General features: G+C 39.5%; 3 protein-coding genes across 5 annotated transcripts in view; all 3 read right to left on the reverse strand.

Moving 5' to 3' along the window:
* Positions 1 to 27,448, reverse strand: part of LOC126984194 (thyroid receptor-interacting protein 11-like) — a 165,845-nt gene that overhangs the window by 123,035 nt on the left and 15,362 nt on the right. The window lies entirely within an intron of this gene.
* On the reverse strand, positions 1,977 to 23,770 carry LOC126984197 (secretory carrier-associated membrane protein 1-like). 2 transcript variants are annotated; one of them, XM_050837701.1, is made up of 10 exons: positions 23,603 to 23,770; positions 22,279 to 22,377; positions 20,946 to 21,098; positions 17,785 to 17,866; positions 14,616 to 14,744; positions 14,084 to 14,240; positions 13,531 to 13,632; positions 9,356 to 9,476; positions 5,894 to 6,077; positions 1,977 to 5,248 (listed from the first exon to the last, which is right to left on the reverse strand). In XM_050837701.1, exons 1-9 carry the CDS (start codon positions 23,642 to 23,644, stop codon positions 5,895 to 5,897), a joined length of 1,068 nt encoding a protein of 355 aa, XP_050693658.1. In that variant the 5' UTR covers positions 23,645 to 23,770; the 3' UTR covers positions 1,977 to 5,248; position 5,894. The 2 variants fall into 2 exon arrangements, with proteins under 2 accessions (XP_050693658.1, XP_050693657.1); XM_050837700.1 differs by lacking the exon at positions 9,356 to 9,476 and adding an exon at positions 12,836 to 12,968.
* LOC126984198 (secretory carrier-associated membrane protein 1-like) overlaps positions 1,977 to 27,448 on the reverse strand; it is a 76,729-nt gene continuing 51,257 nt past the window's right edge. Inside the window, exon 10 of the mRNA XM_050837702.1 lies at positions 1,977 to 4,306. The gene's annotated coding sequence lies outside the window, so the exon portion shown is untranslated. The remainder of the gene's footprint in view (positions 4,307 to 27,448) is intronic.

A 27,448-nucleotide genomic window follows, 5' to 3' on the forward strand; every position in this document is an offset into this window, starting at 1 on the left:
GGGGTGTGGTGGTAAGGTGGAGGCGGCGCGGCCCAACAGGTGGCAAGGTGACAGGCGCGCGCTCCTCGCCCTCACACGGACTTCCGCTTCCTTGCTCTCATAACCACTCTTCGCAGCCTCCTCCAAGATAATCATGCATTTGAAATAACATAGCGGATATTACAATTAATGTCTAAACATACATGCAGCTATACATTGCGCCAATTAATGATACGTCAATAAGTTTGTGAAAGGAGCCTCCTAGCGCAGGAACGCGGCAGAGCGCCTGCGTTAAATGTCCCGGCGCCGACGCTCCCGGCCCAGCGGTCATTCATGCCGCGCTCCCATTCACCTTCCCGGCCATATGTCACTGTGGAGAGCGTTCTCTTGTGGAAATTATAACGATTAGCCTACAGCAATTATGATAGTGGGACCCATACACAGTCTCCGATATCTCCTTAAGGCCTCTTTCACACGGGGCCACTTAGCAGCGCTGCAGCTGGCAAATATACCTAGAGATGAATGGAGGCTTTCACACGCAGCCACAACCCCCAAAAAGCAGAGCTGCAGACGCTTTCGAGTGGTTGCCTTCGCCGCCGGTGGTGACCACATAAAGTAGCGCTGCTCGTCACGATAGCCTACTAATTGGCATTCAGTATGTGGTAGTTTTCCCACGTAGCTGCAGCGCGTGCGTGGCGCAAATGTAGCGCTGTTACATAGATATGCGTCGGACTTTATTTTAGTAGAGCTACTGAGAAGCGCTGCTAAGTGGCCCCGTCTGAAAGGGGCCCTACCAGCGCTTCCCAGCAGTGTTGCGAAAATAGAGTCGGGCGTTAGCAGCGCCACTGACGTGCGCGTTAGTAGCGCGACCGACGCGCGTGAGCAGCGCTGCTAAATAAGTGGCCCCGTGTGAAAGGGACCTTAGGGAGAGAAAGGAAAATACAATATGCCACAACCACTTTCGCTTCTATTATAGATCTGAACGAAGACTGTGACAGAGATGAGCACCGAGGCCACGCGCAGCTATACAGCATGAATTGGTAGCTCACTGTGGAAACCAAAATTTAATTTCACTGTCATTGATGAAAAAAAATCGATTTTGAAGGGATAGTAGTACATGGAATGTCCCCCACCCCTCAACGATATATTATGTGGTCGATGATTGATTTTGGGATAAATCTAAGTGATCCCTAATTTTCGTATGGAAATATTATGCCCTTGGGTGCATAACATATCACAGACTAAGTTCAATTAAGCACTTCTATGGGGAAATGATATAGCACTTCCTTTCTGGGATAGTTTATGCTCTATTAGGCAATGTCCTGCTCAGCCCAAACCTACATAATTGCCTGTTATATACCTGGGCCATGGCCTCCTGTCTGCAATGAAAAACTTGGGCAGGTCAGTGCAATGCATAGACTACTACTTAGTTTATTAACCTTGGGGTCAGGGGTGGTGCCAAGGAAGCTTTTAGACTCCTTGGGTGATGCCTTGGCCATGGAGGGCAACCATCTCATGACTTCAACATGTTACCATGCATCCATTCACAAGGGCACCATTAGAGACCATTATTAATTGAAAATTACTTTGACACTGTTGGTGCACCAAAACTGTCTGAAACATGTGTCAGGTTTGCCAGGATGTATCAGGGATGCCAGGGAGCAGTCCTTTGGATACCTTATGCTTCCAATGTCCTGCATGAAGGCTGGCCACTGCACCCAAATGGTATTACACTCGGAGGACTTGGACCACATAATTCTGCATGGTACAGGAGAATTTCACCTCTTACATTGAACAGCCATCCTGGCAAAGAGATGTGCTTGCAACTCCACAAAGAGCTGACTACAAGTTATTGTGCCAGCTGTAAAATATGGTCTTGACCGATTAGTATCATGTGCAACCTTGATGATAGTTCATAAAGTAATCCAAAGAATGTATCAGCACTTTCCCTTCTGAAACCTCAGAGGAGGCAGATGTGGTTGAAAATGAAAGGCATATTCACACTTACAATATACATATTTATATATATTCATATTTTATCCAAAATTCCAAACTATTGTATAGAATTGGATAAATACACCCTGGACTGAAAGATACAGGATTGACCAACTTCGTTACACCTTCCATCACCTTCACATACATTTATCTGCCCAGATTTCAGTTTATGAAGCTATGCAGAGTATGCATTTAATTTTCAACAGTTACACAGCCATCATGCAGCAATATGATTCTAAAGAATAGTAATGCAACAAGCAAAAAAAATTTTTTATTACAAAGAAAGGCCATTTTTTTTTAGCTAAAACTTAAAACTAAATGAACTGTATCATCAGTTTCTAAAACTTATCCTCTCCACACTGAACAACTCAAGAGTATCTCAAGTATTTCAATATTACTGAAACTATATTTCCTATTAGCAAAAGTCTATTCCCAAGTTCTCCATGGTATATATTTGGATAAACATCTCAATCAACACTGGCACTATGTACATTTCTATGGCAAACTGCTAATAATTAATATGCTCACACAAGCATCCATTAACAGTCAAACCTTGGTTTATAAACTTTACTATCAAATTTCATTCAACAAAATCTTAAGAGTAAATCATTTAACTGTTGATGGTCCTTCCTTGTGCAGATTCAGATATTGCTGAACAAGGAACAATGCCTTCAGCAATATACATGAACTAACAACTAAAGAACTGAGGAAGTGCAAAGTAATGAGAACAGATTAGCCATAATACAGTAATTTGCTGAGAAACTGACTTCAATATGTCATATAAATTATATCACATTTTCCTTTTCAGAAACAAAATTTCTTCCATAAACACTGACATGCATAAAGGTGAAGTAAAGTAGGGGTTTAGGTAAACCTAAGTACTTTATGAATGTCAGTGATCTTGGGAGAATGTGTATATAAAAATAAATGCTAATTCATATATTGTAACCAGAAGTAAGATATTATGTACCTCATGAGCAAAAGATAATTATGTGCTGCAAAGAACATTTTCATAACGCAACCTTTAGACTTCATAACTGGCTGCTTCTTTAACCACTGAAATGTATCCCTTCCTCACCCATGCATCAACAACCAAGGTAGCTGTTGGATGAGTCACACCTGCCTAAAGACACTCTCTATGGAACCTCTCCACAATTTCATCACTGCCATCTAATTACTTCCCACACTTCTTTAGCTCTTTCAATGTTCCAACCATCAATACAAGTATGCCAGATGTATGAATAATTTTTATCACATTTCTCTACACATGCTTCTATACTAATCTTGTTATTCTTTAGAGTATGTCAGATTTGAAAACAACTTTCATCCCAGTTCCTTACGTGCTTCTGTACAAACATGCGACAAATACGTATTATCTTGGAAACATTAGTGTATGAAGTATTTGCACAAACAGGAATGGAGCCATACTTATTTATGTAGCAGCATTATTGTAAAACTCTAATGCTCTATTGTACTACTATAGATGAATATTCTACACCCTCCCATACAACTCATTTTCAATGACTATTTTGTCACCAACTTCTTTCAGTTTCCCAGGAAATTATATTTTCCAAATGTAGTTATAAATATTATCAATATTATTTGCATACTACCTTAGCAACCGAACCACCCATTATTGTTATAAGCTGATCTTGCAACAGTATCGGTAACCTTCTTCCCCTATATTGTCATCCCCATAAAATTTCAAATACAAGACACTGCCAATTTTGATTTGCCATCTCTGTATCATCATAAATATATCTAATAAAAATTACCTTCCTTTTACTAAGCTTCTTCCCCCTAATCATATCTGTCAACTATTATTTACCTAACTTACCCTATGTAATGACAAGTATGGTCAAAGGGACAATGTGATGGCAACCTCTTAAGTACATACATTAAGGCCAAATACTCATTAATAAGGAAGAGTAGGAAGAATTTGTCAATAATCAGACAAAAGATATAATGAATCAGCCTGCTCCCAAGCCAGCAGGACCTGCACTCTTAAGCTGTGCACAACACTAAACCCTGAAATATGGGTAAACCAGCATATCATAGTCTTGGTTTACATCATTTCTATAAATCACACACACAAAAGAAAGCAGACTCCTTGTTACCACAAAAGTTTGTTAAACCCACAGCACAAGATGCCTTTAATGAACTTTACAAGTAGAATAATATGTGAGGACAATAGGGCCTATACAATTCTTCTATTCCTGGCAAATCATGAGGCAACAATACCAAGGATTTGGACACAGAGGAGGCTACTCATGGCCTCTAGTCTCAGGATTGGCTGCTATCAGACTTGGGTACCAATCTTAAGTCAGCAACTCTGAGGGCAGAAAGAGCTGTACAAGACCCTTGTCATCCAAGCTGGTGGAAATGAGATGACAAGTAAGATGAGATACGTACAACACTTGCCTTCTGAGCTCATCAAATGGCACAATCTCAAATATGTGGTTAGAATTTAGAACTTCATGCATATCTACTCACATTAGCCTGGATTCATTTGCTCACAGCCAACAGCAGCTAAATCATTGTCAGCATCCCTTATTTTGCATCTATTTATCATCTTTTTCAAAGTTTAATTATTATCATCATCATTGAACTATAGTACAAGTTACTTATAATAGTAATTACCAAAGACAAAATTAAATAATTCAAAAACTATCATATACCATTCAAATTTGACTCAGGCATCATAAAAATCAATGTTACAAACTTTATAAAGTACAAAAATAAATAACTTAAGCTCCCATTTGGTTTTCATTCATCAATAATAAAAAATGATGAACATAAGCAAGCAAGCAAAAACAAGCATGAAAAATGGCTATATTGTAAACTGACTTGTAGTTTTTAACTTATTTACTAAAAACAAAAATGTACCACTGCTTGTACAGTTTGTCCAACAGAGTAATCATTATATTTGAAAACACTTTAAAAATACTACATATTTCACAAAAACTTTCCTTCGTTATAGTAAGCTGTGTATACATATATAGGAAACTACTCAAATTCTACAGTGCCAAGGCAGTTTATCATATGCTTCACCAGTCCTGCCTCACCATGCACTGACGCAAGGCATCAGAGCATAACAAAATTCCTAACTTAAAGAAATCATATGACTGTTACCAATTGAAACTCGATCTAAACTCAATGCCCAACTGCAAAAACAAAAAACAAAAAAAATTCATGTTTAAGAGTGTATCCTGCAAGAGAAGGCTCGGCCTCTATACAGGTGCCTTGCTTCCCCTCACTCTTCTGCTTCTTCATCCTGGGAAAAAAAAAAAAAAATTGATGTTTTCCTTTTGTTATTCCAATGAACCCTATACTATGGAACGGACCCTTGCCCCAGCCTTGTCATTAAGCCGAAAATTTTGGAAAATCAACCGCTTTGGTGCGAATCACCACAACTCCCTTATTTCTGGGGCTACAGAATAGTTTTTGATATCAATTGATGGGAAAATGAAAGGGCTATATTTTTTCATTAGTGACCAGGCTCTTTGCGAATTTATTTGATTATTTACCCTTACGTCGGTTTTCGAGCTCAGTCGCTAATAAAAAAAATATAGCCCGTTCATTCTGCCATCGATTGATACCAAAAACTTTTCTGTAGCCCCAGAAATAAAGGAGTTATGGCGCTTTGCACCAAAGCGTTGATTTTCCAAAATTCGCGGCTTAATGACAAGGGGGCCGCAAAATCAAAAGAGTAAGCCGTCCATTACTTGAGATGTCACTGGTTATTCACAATGGTAAGTGAAAGCATTAGATGGCAAGAATATTCAGTGTGCAGAAGTTATATAATTAAGGGTGAAGGAATGATATATATATATATATATATAAATATATATATATATATATATATATATATATATATATATATATATATATATATATATATGTATAGACATATCTGCACCTTAGAAGCGTGGACTTGTAGAATTGGTGCCTGGAGTGGTGGCTTGGTTCATCTGATTACGTATTACTGCTGATGCTGCGTTGGCTGTCGCGCTCTGGACGTGCTCGTTTCTCATCACACCTTGGGAGAACTCAGCCTGGGCCTTGGCAAAGCTGGCCCCAGTGCTACGATAGATGCGGTGCACCTGTGGCAGCCATGAATGTGAGTCAGTATCTCAACAAGGCTAAGTGACTAAGACAAACATTCAAGTAACAGAACACAGTCCCCTTCAAAACAAACTAAGTATCTAACTGGCTTAACCCACCAAGTGATTAATATATGAAAATCAAGAAAACTACTATCATTCTGACAATACATAATCATTGTTTAAAAAACAGTTCAAGACATTAAGTGAAAAATATTCAAGCTTTATGACATCATCATCAAAATGAATTACTTATGTGACTGTTTTTATCTTTAAGAAACTTTAAAGGCCTTTAATTTATATTTCTCATCAATGCCTCTAGCATAATTCATTAACTTATCTGAGTAGGTACTACCCATAAAAATTTGATCAGTTACATTCACAGAAAAGATGACCTAAATGCACAAGTATCACAAGCATTGGGAGAACTGATGAAGGCAAGAGATTTCAATATAAAATTACAATAAGCACAACACACACATGCAGTAACCCCAAAACAAAGTAACAGTGAGGTGAGCAAGTGTAATAAGAAGCAACAAATAAGACTAAAAAACTGGGCTGCAATAGGATTGTTGCAGTTTCATCTCCTGTAGACTGTCTTAAGTAAGAAGCTTTGCTTAAATCAGTTTCAGAACCTTCTTTATGAAAGAAGTTCAAAGAACTGCATTTTCATTAATGAAGAGCTGTTTGATAAAAAAGTTTTATCCTCTGGAACTAAGGCTGTAACATTCCTTTCAGTACAATGATGCATTTTAATCAACCTTCCCTTCAGTAAAAGCTCTATGTATTACTGGTAATAAGGAAAGCCTGGTGTCATGATCTATCTTAATAATCTTAGGGGTACTGAAGATGGAAGAAGGGTGTGACTGACAAGTGATGGTTCATAATAATGAGGAGTGCAATTTTGTTGAATACATCTGCCAAAGACAAAACTTTATTGCATAACTAGGTGGGAAAAAAAAAAAAAAAAAAAAAAAAAAAAATATATATATATATATATATATATATATATATATATATATATATATATATATATATATATATATATATATATATATATATAAACATTAGTAAATAATGGTGCAGTGACCTATTATTTTGTTGCATGTCTTGGACTTTTATGCTAGGGACTATGTTGGAATTTTTTTTAGCTTTGTTCCTTATTACTTAAGGGTCAGTTAGACTTCTAGTGAGGCAATGATATGCTCAACTTAAAAAACTAACTCAAAACTCCAAAAAAAGTACCAATTAAAAATATACTCTCCAAACTTGATGCTAAAAGATTTTTTTGATAAATCTGAGTGTTACACAAGTACAACAAAACAGTGGGGTATGTTCAACTGAAAAACTGAATGCATTTAGTTTCAGAGTTGTTCGTTATAGTATTTGTTCATAAGAGCATACATTGAAATACATGTATTTATGGAATCTGCTGAAGGCCCACAGCCATCCTAAAGTTGCCAACCAACATGGTAAATATTGGTCTCATTACTGTGCCCCTAATTTGTTTTCTACCTTAAAACTACTCCTCTGGTGTCATTCATGTTACTCACTAACTTCATATCCTCTTGGAAAACTGTAGGAAACAGCATCAAGGTCTAAACAAGTGAGGAAATAGTGAACAAATTTGCAAACCTGCACAGCTGTGGGTAGCGATGCAGCCCAAAGCATCTCAAATCGTTCCACGGCTCACCACCGCTGATATCTAAATGGAGTGTTCACGCTCATTTCTACAAGGGGGCTTTGCCCTCCTCGACCCTCCTTATGGTCACTATTTTCACACTTTGTTTTGATCACTACATTGTTCCATATGGCTTTCCAAATTGATTGAAGATTAGTAGAAAACATATGAGCGCATTAATAACATCAGTTTTAACCCCTTCACTACAGCTGGGCCAAAACAGCACCCCGTGCCATATCCGAGATCGCCGTGCGTGCCAAATTTCAAATGTCGCTATTGAATATAACAAGTTTTCAACCATAAATTTATCATAATCATCATGTATTATATATGAAAACATGCAGAATTAAATGGTGCACATAAAGAAACATAAATTAATTGATAATTTTGAGATGTAAGCATAAATATAGAGATAAAATAACTTGTATACTGGCTAAAGCGAGCCAGGACGCAGTATGCGCATCCAGGGATATGGTATGGGGCATGCAAGGACGCAGTATATATGTCCTCATGTTAAAGGGGTTAACCCACAAAGTAACTATTAAAGTGGGGAAAAAAAAAAAAAAAAAAAAAAAAAAAAAAAAAATCCTTGAGTGGTGTGGCACTGTCACCTGTACAGCAGGGTGTGGGGAGAGGAAGGATGGGATCATTAATTTTGGGGTGGGGAGGGGCTTGGAGGTCTACAGGAGCCATCTGAGGACCGTGGGGATGGGAAAGCAGGGAAGGATGACGGTGAACTGTTTAAACCTAGAAATTCAACTTGCATCTGCTGCATTTTTTAACTATTTCATTTTTTTTTCCTATGGCACAGATTGGAGACTGAGCCATACCATACTCAACACAGAACTGCAACACTTTTTTCTACTTTCTTGCCTGATTTTTTTCTGATTTTTATAGGAAAATCAAATTTCTCTAATTTTTCATCTTCCAGCTTAAAGTTGTACTCAACAATAACAATAAAAAGAGCTATTTTCTTAGCAAAAGGCAAAAGTATATATGCAGAGAAGTGGCTATCTCTATGAATGTCAAACATATTTGAAAACATGACACTGATGTGACATAGCCTCAAGGCGTCCTATGGCTGCGATTCTTCCACATTCGCTGTAGAATCATAATTTTTCAACTACCACACGCTTATCACAACATAATTTGCAGCAACATACGCTTGTTGAAGCATACCCCACTGTATATGTGTGTGTGTGTGTGTGTGTGTGTATCTATCTATCTACTTACTATATAACCCTAAGTGTAGAACACAAATTAAAACAACGTACAATGAAATAAGCCATGATAAGTGTTTATATCAAACTCTGCTGCAAATTAGTTTTGCAAACAATCACAGCAGGCATTGTAGCAAAATTTGGGTTAATTTAAAACACATTTCAGCTGACTAAGATTGAACACATAATCATCAAAGTTGAATAAATCATATAAAAAAAACTAAACTAAACATAAGCTTAAAACAAAATACATGCCCTGAATAGTCTACTTGCAAATTACTGAAACATCTGGAATTGCTATCAATGAACCAACCAATAAAACAAGTGGCATAAAATGATCTAATTAACTAGCTATCAAACTGAAGGCTCCCACCTACCCAGATAAGGGCGTAAGCCACGGCGGCAGCCATGACTGATGCGGCGGTAGCTATGAGGCACAAGAACACACCCAGGCCAACGTAGCCACTACTGAATGCTTTACCCACAGCCACCCAGCCGCTGTCATCACAAGTGTGGTAAAGTTAGAGGGGCAGAGGAAAGGTTACAGCAGCCCAAGGACATCCACTCTCGGCCACTGCTCATGATTTAAATTCCTTTGCCATCTTACTGTATCAATGTGCTTACCCCAAAAGCACGTAGTAAACCTCGACTAATCAAAAAATTTACTTCAAATCAAATGAAACTTTGCAAAGCCTCTCCTTTTCTTCAAAAAGTTCAGCTGCATCAACAATAATGTGAGGTAATACATGATAGCCTAAGTAACCCACTCTCTAAAACCCTTCATAAATGTTTCAAGGTAATATGCTTTGAATACTTGGTAGCCTAATCTAATCCTGCCTGACTCTTTTGAAAGACTGAAATTATATCCTTCTCAGTTACCCTTACTGTGGGAGCTATGCTACATCCAAGAAATAAAATAAGAGAATAAAAACAAAAGAAATCAAATGAATAACAAAAGCTGTGTGTTGAATGTGCTCTGCCAATACACAAGAGATTATCAACATTAATAAGGAAGATGAATTCCTTTAAAATATATACCAATGATCTAAGAAATTTTACCTTCTTTTAAATATGCCAATGAAGCAGTTTAATCATGTGGTCACCTACATCAATGGCTACCAACACTAAGAAGCTTCAGATATTGGCAGATATGTTTTCTTACTACAAATTTGAGGAGAATGAGAACAATACTGAGCAGCTTTAAGGTAACAATACATTTCATTAATAATATGAATTCCTTCCGAGTTAGATAAATGTGTGCAAAGGTGTCATAAGGACTTGAAATTCAATGTCAAAGGAGATGACAATGCCTGATTACCAGTTCAAAAAACATGTGACAATACTTTCCTGCTAAAAACTGCACATTTAACGGAATCCTATATCAGATTCAGGTCTGTGCTGTCTACTGCATAAAAAGCGTAGATGAAGAAATGAAAAATAAGAAAAATAAGAAAAAGGGGTCAGGACAGTAAATGTGGTTCATGGTGGCATCTGGTAAGAGCAAGGAATTACAATTTAAATCACCTCAACATTTAAATCACAAATTATATGGTATTTCATGAACTTTTAATCTAAGAAAGCAGAGGTTGTAAATCAATACTCTTACCACCACCACCATCTTCAGTATACTGCTGTTATCAAGTCCACACCATCACCAACTTAACTAGCCACCACCACCAAATCAAACCAAACCCCAAAGCCGGAAAGCTATTCCCAATACGCAAACTTATCAAACGTTCACCCCTGCGGAGTAAAGGGTGCAGTGCAGTGGTTACATTGAAGAGTCGGGAAGCAAAAATAACAGCGATACCTCCACCTGGCAACCCTGAATTTCACCCATTGTGGAAAGAGCCGACAAAACAAAATTTATAAGAGTAAAATCACTCCTGCCAGTAGTGATATTTCTGTACCTGGAGAATGGTTATAAAGTCAGTGAGTGCCAGGGCCACCCAGCCCGCAGCAATCAGTAGAATTATTCCCCCGGCCACCTTTGGACCCACACCCGTGCCCGCAAGACTTGTGAGCCCCAGTATGATGCCACTGTGGGAGACTCGGTGATGGAATGTGGCCTGTCTACTGAGTATGGCTAAGCACAAAGGTTCATGGCACTCTATGGCCAGAAAAAAATGACCGTGTTCACAGTAGGGTTTCATTTTCTCCATTACTGTTAACTATCATACAGCATCTTTTTTTTTTCATCCTTATAGACTCTGCATGAAACACCTGGGTCCTCATGTGACTTGTTGGGATTATCAATATTGATGACAGCCACTCCAGTATATTTATATGTGGATGGATGAAATATATTCCAATGCATCCTGTCTTTTGCCAAAATTTGCCCTCATAATTTTTTTTATATTACTTGCTATTTCTAACATTAATAAGTATGTTTATTAAATTTAGCCTCCTCTCTTGATTCATAAGTGTTTACTGCTTTTAGTAAGGACTTCAGTTCTTGCAAATACCAATCTGTAATTCCATGGTGAACAGTAATATGCAGCCCAATGTTTGATACCAAGAAAACTTGCAAATAAGGGAAAAAGACAGCTTCATGCCACACAGTCTGACTCTCATGCCTAGGTGAAGCAAAACTGCGTCTATGGAAACGAGACAGGATCAAATGTTTCAGAATGGGAGGTTTAAGGGTGCTAGCCTCAGACAGAAAAGCATGCATGCATTATAATGAGATTCAAAGACTGATTCTTATCAACCCTGTTTAACCCCCAAAGATATAATTTCAAGTAAAGTAAGAGGAGTTAATATAGTCAAAAGAACAGCAAGGCATTATAAGGGAAGTGGTCAATGTTTAATGGTTACTGTTTTTCCTTACTAACTTATCAAAAATGCTAGTATTTATTTCTCATCAATAAATTCATATAATCAAGCGGATTCAAATTTGTCTGAATATTATAAGTAAGCATTTTTGTCATTACGGATCACTCCAAAATGAGAATACTGGCTCGTGAGACTTCCTTCTGTCTCGAGCAGAAAAAAAACCTGTCTAAGCATCCCTCTAACTACCACTGACATGAAGGCTTGGGAATGACAGGCATGCAACAGCAACGATGACTATAACCTTGGTCTTGGCCGGTCTACCAAAGGAGGAATGGAAATGTAGGCCTAGAGAAGACAGGAGTGGAAAGGAAAGGAAAGAAAAGGAGGACACACACACACACACACACACACACACACACACACACACACACACACACACACACACACACACACACCTGCCAGCCCTCATAGTAGTTATCATTAGAGAGAGCCCCGCCCAGGCTGAGTTTTTTCCGCTGCCTTAGGAGTGGTCACTGTCCTCCCTTGAGCAAGATGTATGGGGTGTGTGGTGAGTGAGGTCCTAGCAGTACCCAGAGACTGGCTAATGAACCTTGCAGTTGCTCTAATTGGGAGGGTACTTGCTGGTGATTGCGAGTCCAACTTGTGATCAGGCCATGGTGAAAACACACACACACACACACACACACACACTATGGATCACTGTAGTAAAGTGGTTAGCGCGGTCATAACAGAGAGGTCCCGGGTTTGATTCCCGGGCAGAGTGGGGAAGGATGGAAGTTGCCTTTCATCTATGCCCCTGTCTACCCTGAAGTGAATGGGTACTGGGAGCAAGTTGAGGGTTGTGTCCTACTTCCCGGATGTGTGTGGGTGTTATGTGAGGTTTCAAGCTCTTACGAGAAAGGTACTGGCTGGTGATGCAAAGTCCAATAAGTGATAAATAACACACACAACAAGGCAAATACACACAGGCACACAGGAAAAGGAAGGATAGAGATGGGAGGCTCACAGCACCCACTATTCAGTCTGACCGGCCAAGACCCATCAGAACCTGCCTAGGCTACCTTAATGAGGAGGATGGCATCAATAGCAGCCACTGCTGCAAAACCCAGAGCGATCATGAACACAATGATCCCAACAATGTAATTTGCCGGGGAATTGTCGGTGGCCAAAGTGGATAGTCCCAGGATGAAGCCGCTGGTAACAGTTTGGTGTGGGAAGGTGTTCATGTCATTGGGGGCACCATCCAACAGTTAGTAAATATTATATATTTCATGAACTATAGCAATGTAAAGTTATTGTCAGCTACACTGTTTGATTATTTTGACTTTGCTGATGATAAAAATTCTAATAAGTTTCCTACTAATAAATCAAAGAAGGATAAATAAATATTATTGTTTATAAACCTCTTTTTCAGAAACTGAAGTCCTCGAGATAGGTAATTTCCTTTCCTTTTGCAACTCGCCAATTATTAATCTACTCACATGACTAGCTTGCTTGAACCATTCGGTAACTTCTTTACAGGTCACAAATCTTAACAATTATTATGCTGAAGGTAGAAGTCCACACAGAAAGGAAATGACGTATCTAAAAGACTCGCTACGTGAGTACCTCAGCATGAACAAAGGGGAAACAACTGAGCTTATAAAAGTATTCTCACAACTGTAATAATGGAATTGCTTTAATTTGTAAGACTTCTAAAGGCCTCTTTTTATGAAATCTCCAAAAATCACTTGAATTAATAAAGCCTGACACTTACCAGCTGCCTGTTGATGGAATTCCAATAGCATTGATGATGCTCACAACCAGTTGGCAGAAGAAGACAAAGAAGAACACCATGAAGTTGAAGGAGCTGTCACTCCTGGAGGAGTAAAATGAGTCTTGTCAGTCTCTTAAAAGTTAACTGAATGAATAGAACTATACTGAATGTAACTCAGATCACTATTCTAGAAGAGTAACCATGGGGACAACTGGAAAATGCTGAAGTCAAAACTCAAACTAATGAAATCAGTAACTTCAGAAACCTAATATGAAAAGTGGGTGGACAACCGTTTATTAATTATTATGGTCATATGAATTACTTTTCAAGAGGGAGATGTCACCACTGCTATAATATGATCATTGCATATTTTGGCCATTTTTGCAGCCATAAGCAGCATTGAATTAATACAACCAGTATGAAAGTGTGATGTAAAATTACATAATAATGTGGAGAAAGGGATCAAATACTACTACTAGCACCTTACACTGCTTCTATGCCTATGTCTAAGGATAATTAAAGTTTACTCTGTGAGAACAAAAATGAAGGGTACCTGAATGCCTTGTAGACTGGCCTGAACCAGCATACATAAGAAAATGGAGTGAAGATGAAGAAATAGACAATGGCCAGGCCAAAGGTTGCCCCGTCAGAGAGGGCGATGAACATGCTCAGTCCTCCAAGGATGTTCAGCATCAGCATCAACACATGGACTGAAACATCAAGTTGGGCTCAACCAGCTTTACAAGTTTGTACATTTAATACATAGACACACTTGTTATTCATACTGCAGTGGCTACAGAACCATACAATATTCATGCTATAAATTTGTATTAATACTTTACTGAATTTTGAGTGCTATTGCATATTTATTTCATGATATTTCAACAAGGCATTTTACCTGGTATTTTTCATATAAATAGTCAAACAATAGCACACAACATGCAGGAGTGGACCAATAACTGGTATGTGAATATGAAGGTGTAATCAATCAATGCGTCTATTGCTAATACTCTCTTTTCAGGAAGAGCACGTTAACCTAAAAGACATCTTCCTTATTTAAAGTTCTATGAAAACAAGGTACATACACATCCATAGGTAATAAAGCATGCGGACAATTTTCTGGAATTCCAAAGGAATATCAACATTGATGTCTTGGTAGAAGCACGGTCCAACCGGGCAGAAGGTTGGCAGTGGTGGCCAGTTGTCCTGCCGAGCTGAAGCAAACAAAACAACAAGGCATAAATTACCTGATTGAGGAACTAACCTGAGACCCAGTCATGTAAGCAAGGCAATCAGTATGTTTGAAGATAAAGTGAGACTGACCACAGCGTACTTATACTATCTAGTGTCACTGCTAAGGGGGATGACGTGTCTTTCCGGTCATAAGCAATCCTCAAGTCTCTCCTGTCAGGGCCAGCTTTTCCCTCAGAATTAAAAACACCCAAAACATTCACATCTTCTTGTAGAACATATCTGTTAAGATTATTACTAAGAATTTTTGCTTCCTCCTTAGGAATGTGCTGACCCCTTCCTCCATCGCCCTGAGTGTGGTAGTCATGCTGGCCATGCCCGACGATACTCTGGGTCTCTGGCGGCTCCTGCGTTGAGGTCCTGTTTCCCATCTTTCAAATTAATATACACTTTTTATGCAAAACAAACTTTCTGGCACACCTAAAGCTGTTCATTTAATGCTGGCTGGTGGAATGCTTATGGTAAGCCATCACACAATGACAATGTCCCATAAAAACACTTTGACATTGTATGGGTTTTCAGACTATGAAACAATTGTCTTAAATCCACTTCCAAGGAGTGGTCACCAACTAAAGACACTTGGCAAATCCCCTCCACTCAGAGTGAGCGCAGCAGTGCTGGTAATCATGCCATACAGGTGTTACTCTCACCTGCCTCAGCAGTTGCCACATTCAGATTCTTATGATATTTAGTCTAATCTCCCTAATCTCTCAAACCTATGCAGAAATATGCTGCTCAACAGCATTTATGGTTAAATAATAAAAAAAATTAATTTAACAATCTTTGAAGACCGATACCAATAAAGTGTATTTAATTTAATTTTAAATAAAATATGAGCACCATAATTAACAGATCCATAAATTAAAACCACATATGTCAAAAACAGATGCCACAGCTTCCTTGTCAGCTTGTCTGTCTGTCTTTCTGTTTGTCTATTATCTTTTATTTCCACTGTGAAAGCCCAGCTTCTGGCAGTGCCTATGAAGACAGTTTCAGGATCACAAGGACAGTAGTGTGTCACAGCAAGAGCTGCCTGATAAAAAAAAAGTGTCATTCAAACATAATGTAAGCACCCCTGTCCAAATTACTAGCCTGCAGTGTTGAAGGGCACAAGTAAAAATGTCAGGCCTTTTTCTCCTAATCAAATATTTAATACACTATATAGATATCATGTGTGAGAAACTCTAAACTTTAGAATTATATGCATTCAGTTTAATTAGACAGTTTTGTATAATTGACAGTAATAAGATTTTGGGTTGAAAAATCTTGGACAAGTGATTGAAGATTAATATAGATATAAACACACATAAATGACATGTCAAATGCTATCAACAGTTACATTAGAATGCTTGCATGTGATTTCAAAGTAATGATTTTAACTCTACCTATGATTCCCTAGACATTGGCAATCAGTCAGGCCCCCCAGCAAAACTGAGCTGGGGTCACAAGTGGAGTCTCGACCCTGACCTTTACTTTCTACTTTGAATCAGGTGAGAATTATATTTTCAGGGGAAGGGTTGCCATTCCAACCATAACCAATCCTGATCAGGGATTGGATATGCCCTCCAGTGGGCAGAGACACAGAGCACCTGAGAGGACACATCTCCCAGCCACCCTTCGCCTGCGAATTCAAAGATCTATTGCATGAACAATTACACTAAAGCCGGTATTTCCCGGGAATGAATTTGCTCGGGACCCAGACCTTCGGGCGGTGACTTTCGCTGAGCTGCTGTGCGAACATGACATGCACTAATCACACAAGGATGATACGTTTGATGGGCATTGGGCAATCGTGGTCTTGATCTTGACTTTCAGGGACTGTATACCTGCTTTCAAGTAGAAATAGATGTTGATTGATTTCTGCCAGTCATATTATGTATTGTGGAGCGAAAACATTGGATTGCAAGACTTAACCCGTGGGCTTCGGCTAAGGGAAAGCTGAGAAGTGGTCGAGAAACGGCAAAATTACACTGCATTTTGAGACTAAGAAAAGAGCATGGAATGTACATCAGAGTACTCCTCTCATCACCATAAAGCTGTTAAAAATATTTACTTTTACTCAAACTCCATTCTTTTTAGGTGGCGTTTGTTACAAAATAAAGTCTCGTGACGCGTGGCATCTAGAATAGAGTCGCTTGTTGTCTACTTTAGAGAATTCGACAAGTGATTACTGTTTGGATAGCTAATTCAGTCTGCCATGATCTTACAACATCACCTATGACAAAAAAGACCATTTCAAGATTACTCACCCACCACTATGACCCAGGGCATGTATGGTGGGTTGCTCTATGCCACCACCGCCTACAATTAGCTCGAATTAGGGTTTTTATGGTGAGCCCTTTTTAGGGTCCACCGTACCACAGCCACGACTCGTGAAAGCCCTGAAAAGGGTCTGCCGACGTTCTCGGGTTAATCAGAACCCAACAAGGAATAAATACGATATACGCAAAGTCCCTAGCTATAAATATTCAAAGTAGTATAAAAAAAAAGGAGAGAGAGAGAGAGAGAGAGAGAGAGAGAGAGAGAGAGAGAGAGAGAGAGGAGAGGCGAGAGCGATGTCATTGAGGAGGGAGGAGCAATTGAACCAGCCGGCGAATCAGGGTGAAGTGAGATGGCTGGGCTAACGTGAGTGGGCTGCCAGAGAATCAGAAAATAGCTCCAGCCTATCCGCTCTAGTACCCCATCTGGTCCATGAGCAGAGTCCCATCCGTGAGCTTTTGTTCACAGACGGGGCCTGCTCAACCAAAATTGTTACCATGAAATACCGCCTTAAGGGGATAACTAATATGACTGGTGTATAGGCAGCAGTCTGGTACAGTCCACAGGGCAGTCTTCCCTTCTTTGACAATAACTATTCATTTGTCTCAAAGGTCCGAGGTTCAGAAATGGTGTTAAGATGAGAGGAGGAGAATACAAGTTCTCTGTTCATGTCTGAATATCTGTTCTTCATAATATTTCAACATATCATAGCACCTGATGCACTGTAAGCTTAGCAACACCTACCGGTCCCATTTCCAGCATTCTTCAGCTCCTCTTCCTTTCGGGCTAATTCTTCAGCCTTTCTTTCAAGTTCTTCCTGCCGCCTCTGTAGGAGTTCATAAAGGCATTCATTAGCTGCTGTGCTATCAAATAATTCTATGACTACTATAGTGGCTGGAAGCCAGAGTAAACACTGAAGAAATTTGCACTTAAAACAGAGCTCAAAACAAAACAACATACCACAGAAAAGGAAGCATTTCAGAGCAGATTCTCTAATTAACCATGCTTGGATAATATAAATTCCTGTTAGGCTTTACTTCCATTCTCAAACATTAAAACAGATGGAGATAGTAATGCTGGATTTGGAACTACAATTGGACTTTAATATGATGATGAAAAAATGCTCATGCAGTTTTTTTGCTTTTTTCAGGAATGTCTTCACAATAAACTGGTAGTGGGGAGTCAAGTATAAGCACCACAAGGGACTGCTAGATGTATGGTGGATGATTTCCAAGATAATATAATAGAGGGTCACAAACAAGCAGAGACTAGAGTGAATAAAAGTTTATGGCTTTGACATAACTTTTGCAGGAACTGGACATCACATCAAGAAAATTTTTCAATGAAATTTGAGTGCAAGAAAGCATCAGTAAAGACATGCATAAACACACACACACACACACACACACACACACACACACATGGGTCTCCCCATAAGAAGAAACACATAAAAAAACTAGAAAGAATACAAAGGATGGCAACAAAAATGGTTCCAGAACTGGAGGGACTGACATATGAAGAAAGATTAAAGGAAATGGACCTATCAACACTGGAACAAAGAGGAGAAAGGGGAGACCTAATACAAATTAATAAATTATTGATTAAAAAGGAAGAAGTAGATAATGAGGAGTTACTACAAAGAGAAGGAATAAACACCAGGAACACAAGAGGACACAGTAAAAAATTGAGGAAGGGAAGATGCTTGAGAGACATAAAGAAATATAGAGGTTTGGAACAGACTAAGTGAGGATGTAGTATTGGCGAAGTGTGTGCAAAACTTTAAGGAAAAGTTGGACAAATACAGATACGGAGACGGGACCACACGAGCGTAAGCCCAGGCCCTGTAAAACTACAACTAGTGAGTGCAGACCCATTGGCAGTGGGCAGCAATCAGCAAGTGAACAACATCTACCTGAGTTTGAGTACAGAGCATTTGGCTGTCTCCTGATTTTTTTTTTTTTTTTGAATAAGGACATTAGAAGTATGGAAATGTAGCAAGTGAATATTCCTTGAGAAAGGTTTTGTTTGGCAAGCCAAGACCTTTCTATTTGAGAGAAGCCGTGATCTTGGAAGGGGTGTTGTGATGGATGATTACAGAGTTTAGGTTATGTCACTCTTATTGACTTGATTTATATTAGATATATACCTACATATATAAATTATAAAGCTTAAATTTATTGTTGATGGAAGCAAAATTTGCCTGTCATGTGTAACAGATGAGCCTAGTAAAGAAAGATGATAATTTTCTGAGCATGCTTGAGTGTGTTGGGTGAAGGAAATGCCAGATATCCTACCTGCCAACTGCCAATCAGCAGCACCCTTACCTACTTGGCTAGGCATCGAGCCACAATTAGGGTGACTCAGCTTAAGCGAATGGACTACAGTAACAGTTGATGATGTAGAGAGGTTAACCCTCTCCATCCATGACGCAGACGTCGGCATCACAGTATGGAAAGGGTCAAGAGGAAATGGAAGGGATTAATCCTCTTCTAAACCTCTCAATCCTCCTCTAAATTCCTCTTAAAGCTCTTCCATTTCCTCTTAAGAGATTTAGAAGAGGATTAAGAGGAAATGGAAGAGGAGTAAGAGGTTTAGAAGAGGACTAACCCTTTCCGTACAGTGAAACCATCGTACGCCGATGTTGGCATTGCCGGAGTGAAGGGGTTAAATGGTTTGGAGATGGGATGAGAATGAATGAGAATTATTTTGTGAATATGAAGGCAGATTGAGAGGGTGTCAGGGGAGACCAACAGTGAAAGGGGTCAGAAGTCTGGATGAGTGCTGAAGGGAGAGCTGGCAGGTGAGGAACTGAATGCTCTGAGAGGGAGTGCCGGAACAGGGAAAGTTAGAGACTCTTCTGCCATGGCCATCCCCATGGGGGAACAAGGCATCAGAAATGTAGATGGATTGATAGGTTCACACACAAGCACTCACATCTAGTGACTGATTGGCTTGCTGCTCACTAAAACCTCTTATTCATGTACACTCATTCACTCGCCCCGACACCTGTCACCCAGCAACTTACCTTTAAACACTTAATGGCATCACAGAAAGTCATTAAACCAATGGTGTGCAAATTTCAAACTCGAGTGTTGTAAGGGAACGGTGTGCAAAATAAAGTGAGTAAACCAGTAAAATCAAGGGATCAAAAGTCATGCAAGAAGTTACCATACTACTTCTTTGGGGGCATTAAGCATAGCACCACTGCCCTCTCTGCATTAACATTATATGATCTTTGTGAGTGTGGGTGGCTGCTCAGTATAGCTTCAAGTTCTCACCTTCAACTCCTGATGATCATAAAACAGAGACAAGAGAGCAAACATCACTTTTCTCATCATGTATTACAACTCCCACTTACACTATCATTATGATTTATACAGAAACATTTATTGGGGCTTTATGCTATGTTGTACATGTACTGAAGCAGTGATGTTAAATATAAATTAAGAGCAGGTAAAATTAAGAATGATATGAAATTTTTATGAAACATTGACAGAAATTGTGAGAACAGATTAATAACACAGTCAAACAAGTAAATGAAACAGGAATTTTCAAAGTGTGCAAATGTGAGATAATGGCAAGACAATCATAAAAAATAACCATAAAAAAGACTACGTATTAATAAGGTTAGACTCTGTAATACAACTCACAGTTAACCTAGCTTGGAAGTTGGACAGCATAAGGAGATGCTCAAGCTGGCTACAAAAACTTGTGCACAAACTATCACGGAAGGCAAACAAAAGTCCAATAAATGATATCATTGAAAGCAACACACTAAAGTTATATGAACCTAAAACTGACAGCACCTTCCTGATAGTTTAGAGTGAATGTAAGTAAAGATCGGCTGTGAATGGCTGGGTGCAGATGCTCTTGACCTGGCATACCTAAGGTGACCCCATTCTCACCTGGAACTCTGCTGTGGTGACCTGCTGCTGGGCTGATGGTGTGTAGGCTGGAGGGTTGGCCGGTGCGGGTGTGGAGTTGACTACTGCCGGCTGCCCACCCATTCCTACGGTGGGCTGTACATAGTTGGGCGGGTTCCCTGTATTACCAATTTGCTGTAAAGACAAGGATGCATGGTTGGGTTTTAGAGGCACTGAAGGACATGAAGTTCCCTATATCTCATTCAAAAATAACTGAAAGGTCAGAGGTTAAACATTCCATAACATCCAGCATGGAGTTGAACAGTTCCAACTGAGTTTTCATCTTTGAGAAATGTGGATTAATGTAGTAGTAGAGTCATTGGCACAAGAGTGGACAGAACAGCTTTTGTTCCATATGCCATTTTTTTATCATTTCATGGTTAAATGTCAATAAATGTATAGTATTTAATAATAACGTATAATATTTAATAACAAGCTTCTCCTTAGTACCAAATAAATAAATATCACCAAAAGAACACTCCATAAAAAAAAAATTAACAATCATTATATTCCAACTTAAAATACCATATCCAAACTACTAGATAATAACTCTGGTTACTGCAGCAATAGACAACAGTTGTTATTCTGTACCATTATAAATATTATATCATTGAGAACCTGCCAGCAGAACAGGATATTGTTCCAAGCTGAGTGTGTGAACAACACATCTGGGTAAGATAATCTTATCTCCTTTATCAGGCAGTGAAGCCATTTGCTTTTCTTTAAGTAAAAACAAAGCCATGTTTCCTTCAGATTGCAACACACACACAGACGCATGATTATCTTGAATATTTGGATTACAAAGTTTTATATAATTTATGTTTTATTTAAACACAAGAACTGGCTTTAAATTATTCCATATACACGCTGCACTACAACAACCATTATCTTGTTTATTCTTTCTCATGAATGAGGTCTTAAAGTCTGAGGGGAAAAAAAAAGAAGCCAGAAACCATTTATACAAAGTTAATATTCTGTTATTAACTAATACCATTTCCTTACATCTCTCAGCTACTGTAAACAAATAAGGTTAGTTTTTTTCTTCATAAATAAACTTGTATAAATTGCAGGGCAACAAAATGTAATTTATCAGACATGAAGTGAAATTTTATTACCAAAGTCATACTCGCACACTTTGTCATTGAGATACTAACAGGCATACATGCTTAAAATGTTACATAAAGATCCCAAGAAAGGTTTGTGTATTTACATTTTTAAGGCACTGACTTCAACTCAAAATGAAACTAATAATAATAATAATAATAATAATAATAATAATCTACTCCTACATTTGTGTGTGAACAGAGATACTTACAGTTGTTGGAACATTTTGGGTGGCTGGCTTGCCACTGAAGGGGTCATACTCCTCCAGGCCACTTGTTGTGTTGCGGGTCGCCTGCTGGATGGAGGGCTCCTGAAAATAAGTAAGAAAATTTGTCATCATGAACCTAGTATACATTTTTATGAAATCTGTCATAACTAAAAAGCCTAAAACAACGTCTCCATTAATTTGATCATAATCTAGTAAAAAAATGTCCGGAAACAGTTTCCAGTCAACAAATACATTTCTATGGGTAAAATATATACTTCTGAACTCGATGTTCAAATATCTTTTGTAACATTCCTGAATTGCAACTAATTTCAATATGGCCAAGCAGGCCACCTATGAATCTGCACTCTCGGGACAGAGGGCATAAAACCTAGTGATTTACTATGAAAATGGTTAGATTTCAAAAGAAACTCAAAAATGTCACAAAAAATGGTTTTGTCTATGAAATTTTTGAATAACAATTTACAAATTTACCATAATTTCAATGAAAAAACGTACTTATAAACACCTCTATCAATAAAATTTTACAGTAACTTTGAAGTGCAATAATAACTACCAAGTCTTCCTATGACTTTAAATTGTTTGACAAAAGGCAATATTCTGAGGGCATAACATGATGCTTTGCTTAAAAATGATAAAAGAATCAATTCAAACCTTACTAAAGTAACTTATTACTGTAGCTGTACTTATGTCCTTCACTCCAAACCTAACAAGTATTCATTAGCAAGAATTACACCATATTCAAGTTGGCAGACCAGGCCACTGCCCACCCAACAAGCTGCCTCTCTGCATGTTCATAAACTAACAGAACCCAACATTAACCTATCAGAAAATACCATTGCTACTTATATTGTAACTTACAGGCATTAAGTATAGTACCACTAGTTAGTAACCTACTCACTAAAATAATAACCCATTAGCACAAAATATCTACCTATTACCACTTATTAAGGTGCTCATATCTCAGGAACTAGTAATTTGTGAAGAAAATGGTTATCAGTGATGAGTGGCGCATGAAAACGCGTCACAAAACAAATAGTCAACCACAGGAGTGAGCGGGGTGTAATTCTGGAGTAATTCCCAAGCAAACAGCCAGGCAAGGACAACAGATCGCCTGAAAAATAACACAAAACAGGGCAGCAGCGGCAAGCAGGGGCCGGGGTGACATCACGGCCCCTGCCCCGTCATATGACAGGCCTCGTATACAGCTGCTGCGGCCTGGACAGTTTTCACCTCCTTCGGCGGGTCAGTGGCGTTCACCTGCAGGGTAATGGGACCAGCACCTTAGCCTTACACTCCTGCCACTCACCGAGAAAGGGTCGGCGAAGGGGTTGTCGTCGAAGTTAGACATTGCGCTGGAATTGTGTCATAAGAGAGACATCCACAGAGCCTTGTCGATCTGTTGTGGCCGCTCAGTGTTGCCAGCTGCCGCCCGACGTCCGCCGCCGCTGCTCCGAGAAATACCTCCTCGCTGAAATAAGTCGCTCTGCTGCCCGCCACACATGCGCACACAGCAGAAACATATTAATTTGCCTGGTTTTGTTCTAGTTTGCCCGTTTGTAATTTTTGTGATGGTTTATATTCCCCGAGAGAAGACATCACACCACACCATCAGACCAAGCAAGCAGGAACGGAGTGAACATCGACGTGGGGTACTAATTCTTTCTAAAATCTGCCCTATTCGTTTGTTATAAAGCATTCTCTTGATTAAAAGCGTTTCTCTGATGTGTATGCCATGTATTGGAGCCGAAACAGGACGAGTAAACGATACCAGTGAGGGAAATATAGAATAAGTAAGCAAGTTGGACCTCTCTTTGCGAGTTATTTTGCGTGTGCGAGCTGATTTCTACGAGACCGTCGCCGCCTCTTCCTATGGCCACTCCTCGCAAGAAGACTGTTTTTAGGGATTTCTTTTATATACTTCTCCTGGTTGATTTATGGTTTATTGTTGCGAAAGTACACAACAAAGGAGAAGGGAGGAACATGACATCCCGACCCCCAGGCAATACATAATGTGATTTGCAATAACATAAGAAAGAAACATGCGCGTACAATATCCGTATCACTATGCAGTGGTGGAAACGATAACAGCCGGGATAGGATGATAGAAAACAGGAAAATAAGGGAGAGAGTGCATGAAACCTATATAGTCTTAATTATTTGCTCTATGTTGTGTTTTTTCACGTAATTTCTGTGCTCCTGAAACTCTAGAAAATTGGAAAACGAATGATCGCAAGAAGAAATCACAGGATATATATGAGGTGAATGCAGTGAGTCGAGGCATATAAAAGAGCACGCACCCACTGGCTAACTTTAACGTACGAAGAGTTTTAACAATCCATAGATCCCTCCCTATCATAATGGGCATCTACGTGTGAGATTGAGGGCAGTTCAGTTCAGTTTATAATCCTTTGATAGAGAGTCCCGACATAGGCGGCCCTGTGTGTAAGGCTGCCGGGCGCCATTATTGGCCCTTCGAGCACCGCGCCGACTTCAAAGCCCGGTGTCTCGCGGGCCATTTTTTCTTATTTTCGAGGTCGTGCCTAGCCTTCGGCTGTAGCAACATGCCACAGAGGGGATACAAAGTGTATACTATAACTGCAAGGCAGCTGAGAAGACAGAGGCGCGCTAACGGTCAGTCGTCTTGGGAGGAAAGCATCGGTTATGACAGCAAGACACACGTCACCCTGCCATTGTGTGTGTCTTGCTGTCATAACCGCCCTCCCTTTGTGCTGTCTATGGAAACCATTGTGAGAGAGGCACAGCTACAAGGACTGAAACAATCGTTCACTTCAGGTCCAGCCATGATGAGGGAAGCTGTGGCCCTTATGGCCATAATTATTGGCTGTGATCTCGCCCACAGGGCTCCAGCTGATATTACAGACTCACATTGGATATTTCACACTCATCAAGGCCACAGTCTAATAGACTGGACGTGTTACAAGAATTTAGATGAACAGAAGCAAGCTTTTGGTGAAACTCTAGAATCACACCCAACTCACTCTAAAAGTTAACACATTATTTGTTTAGATTGTATTTGCTAATCATCACTCTGGTAACCGTTTCCATTATAATTACTCGTTTCTGAGATTTTAAAATGCAGGGAAATATTACTATTTCAGCGGTGACAGGTTAGGTTACTATTTGCTCATGTGAAGGCTCTTCAGCTAGAAACTCCTCTAGGTTGGGTTATAAGTCCATCCATATTAATAGCCTAATGTATAAGGTTGCACAGTCTTCATTTTCATGGTACCAATGTCATTATAATATGTTGAAGACATTTTCCTTCAGTATTCTCTAACGTCCAAAGCTAGCTACTTTGACCCTCAAGCAAAATGAAACACGTTTACATGGCCTTAGTATTTTACTGTATTATTTTTTTAATCAACAATAAGTATTTAAATTAAATTAAATGTTACTGAACTATAATAATTGATGACTTATCTTCACAATACCTTGGAATCGCACATAACATTTATTGCAGCAACTACATCCTAGTGTGTGTGTGTGTGTGTGTGTGTGTGTGTGTGTGTTAACACAATAAAGAGAGCAGCACGGCGAGTAATGGAATCAGGGTCCCCTCCACCCCCAGATAATTAGTTTACACTAATTTTCTCTCCATACGCTAAAGTTTACTGCAATTAATTAAGCAGGTAACGGAAAGGAAGCAAAGTGCCTTTACATTGATGGAGCTTGGGTAGTGTGTCAGCCACGTGGCCCATGACAAGTATATCAAGGCTCATGTCGCCCAGGAGGCAGCGTCCCTCCCTGCAGGCAAGGGTCAGGCGATGAAGGGATATGTAAGTAATAGAAAGACTTCCCCAACTGCTACCGATAATGTTTTACAGCGATAGGTATTGTTAAATCCATCCATCACAGCAACAATTAACACTCAAAGAGAAGCACCCAGACTTGTTTGAAGTCTCTCAGTACCCTCTGAGCGCTGGCGCCTCTCAAGGTCGTCAGCAGCCCGCCTTGACGCGCCTATATCACAGGCTACGTGGGTTACTGAGTGCCTATACTGAGACAGTGGCTGATCGTAAGGCTAATAATAGTCTCCTGTTACCTCCTTACGGCACATTCCAACGGCTGGTGATCAAATTATGGTAAAGTATAAGGGCGTAATGGTGGGTTGGCGACAAAATATGGTGAAGTATAAGGGCGTAATGGTCGGTTGGCGACATCTGTTGATGTAGACACAAACTGTCTCTTATTTATTTTCCTAGAGTTCGTTGGCTGCTGACTCCCAGCTGGCTGTTAGGGGAAGGTGTGGAGGTCTGACACAAGTGTGCTCAGTTTCAGTGGACGACCCGTATGGCTGTGAAACAGAAATATAAAATGAGAGCGTTTGCTAGCGTTTGAAAAGCGCGGCGAAAACAGGGCCAATAATGGCGTCCAAATCTTACGTTGTCGGGATTCTCTCTATCAAGGGACTCGAGTTCAGTTGAAAGTCGGGGAGAGATAGCCTTTGCAACGGACCTCCTCTCATGTTTTCCTTTTTTTTCTGGAACTCATATATAACCGGTTTCATTTCTTCTTTGTCAATGTGGTCTTCAAATAGCGGTTCGGAAGTCCTGGTTTCTTTGTATGGTTGTTGGAACAGAGCTTGACTTTAGTCGATCTGAGGTCACGTTTGGTGTTGGCAATAATAAAGGAAGAATAGTCCACACCGCCTCCGCATAATTTTAACATAAGAGCATCCGCACTTGCCTGCTATAGCTCTTCATGACCATCAATAGATACTTGAGTCCTAAAGGGAAGCCTATTACGTAGTCTGGTATATATAATGCGTGATATCGCACCACAGCGAAGTTATATTTCTTTATTTTACATGATTATAGGGGTCACATTCTTAAACCTTCCGGCGCCTACCTCAAGTACTTGGCAAGGCTTTCGTATAGGTTTTGGGCATTTCCAGTGGCTAGTACCGTTATGACCCTGGAGGTAGTTTGACTCTTCTTCCGTACAATGAACGTAAAAATGAAAATAAAAACATGAAAACCCGGTTAATATCCTTTTCGGTCTCTATAAATAGTTGGCGTGAGAGGCTTATTTACTTTGTCTGACGAGCTAAATCTCAGTACCGTAATGCACTGATACGTTTTCAGTGATCGTACTATGATATATATTAATTAGGAAAATTTTCGGTAATATA

Source organism: Eriocheir sinensis, chromosome 56 (assembly GCF_024679095.1).
Source record: "Eriocheir sinensis breed Jianghai 21 chromosome 56, ASM2467909v1, whole genome shotgun sequence".
Classification (NCBI taxonomy): domain Eukaryota; kingdom Metazoa; phylum Arthropoda; class Malacostraca; order Decapoda; family Varunidae; genus Eriocheir; species Eriocheir sinensis.

Excerpts from the sequence above, each read along its gene's own strand:
- LOC126984197 (XM_050837700.1), bottom strand. The coding sequence starts at position 23,644 with ATGTCTAACTTCGACGACAACCCCTTCGCCGACCCTTTCTCG. Across the intron at positions 21,099-22,278 it reads CCCAAAATGTTCCAACAACT|CAAATTGGTAATACAGGGAA; the intron begins GTAAGTATCTCT and ends TTGTCTTTACAG. Across the intron at positions 12,969-13,530 it reads ATTCCATCAACAGGCAGCTG|CGGCTTCATCCTGGGACTAT; the intron begins GTAAGTGTCAGG and ends AACTGTTACCAG.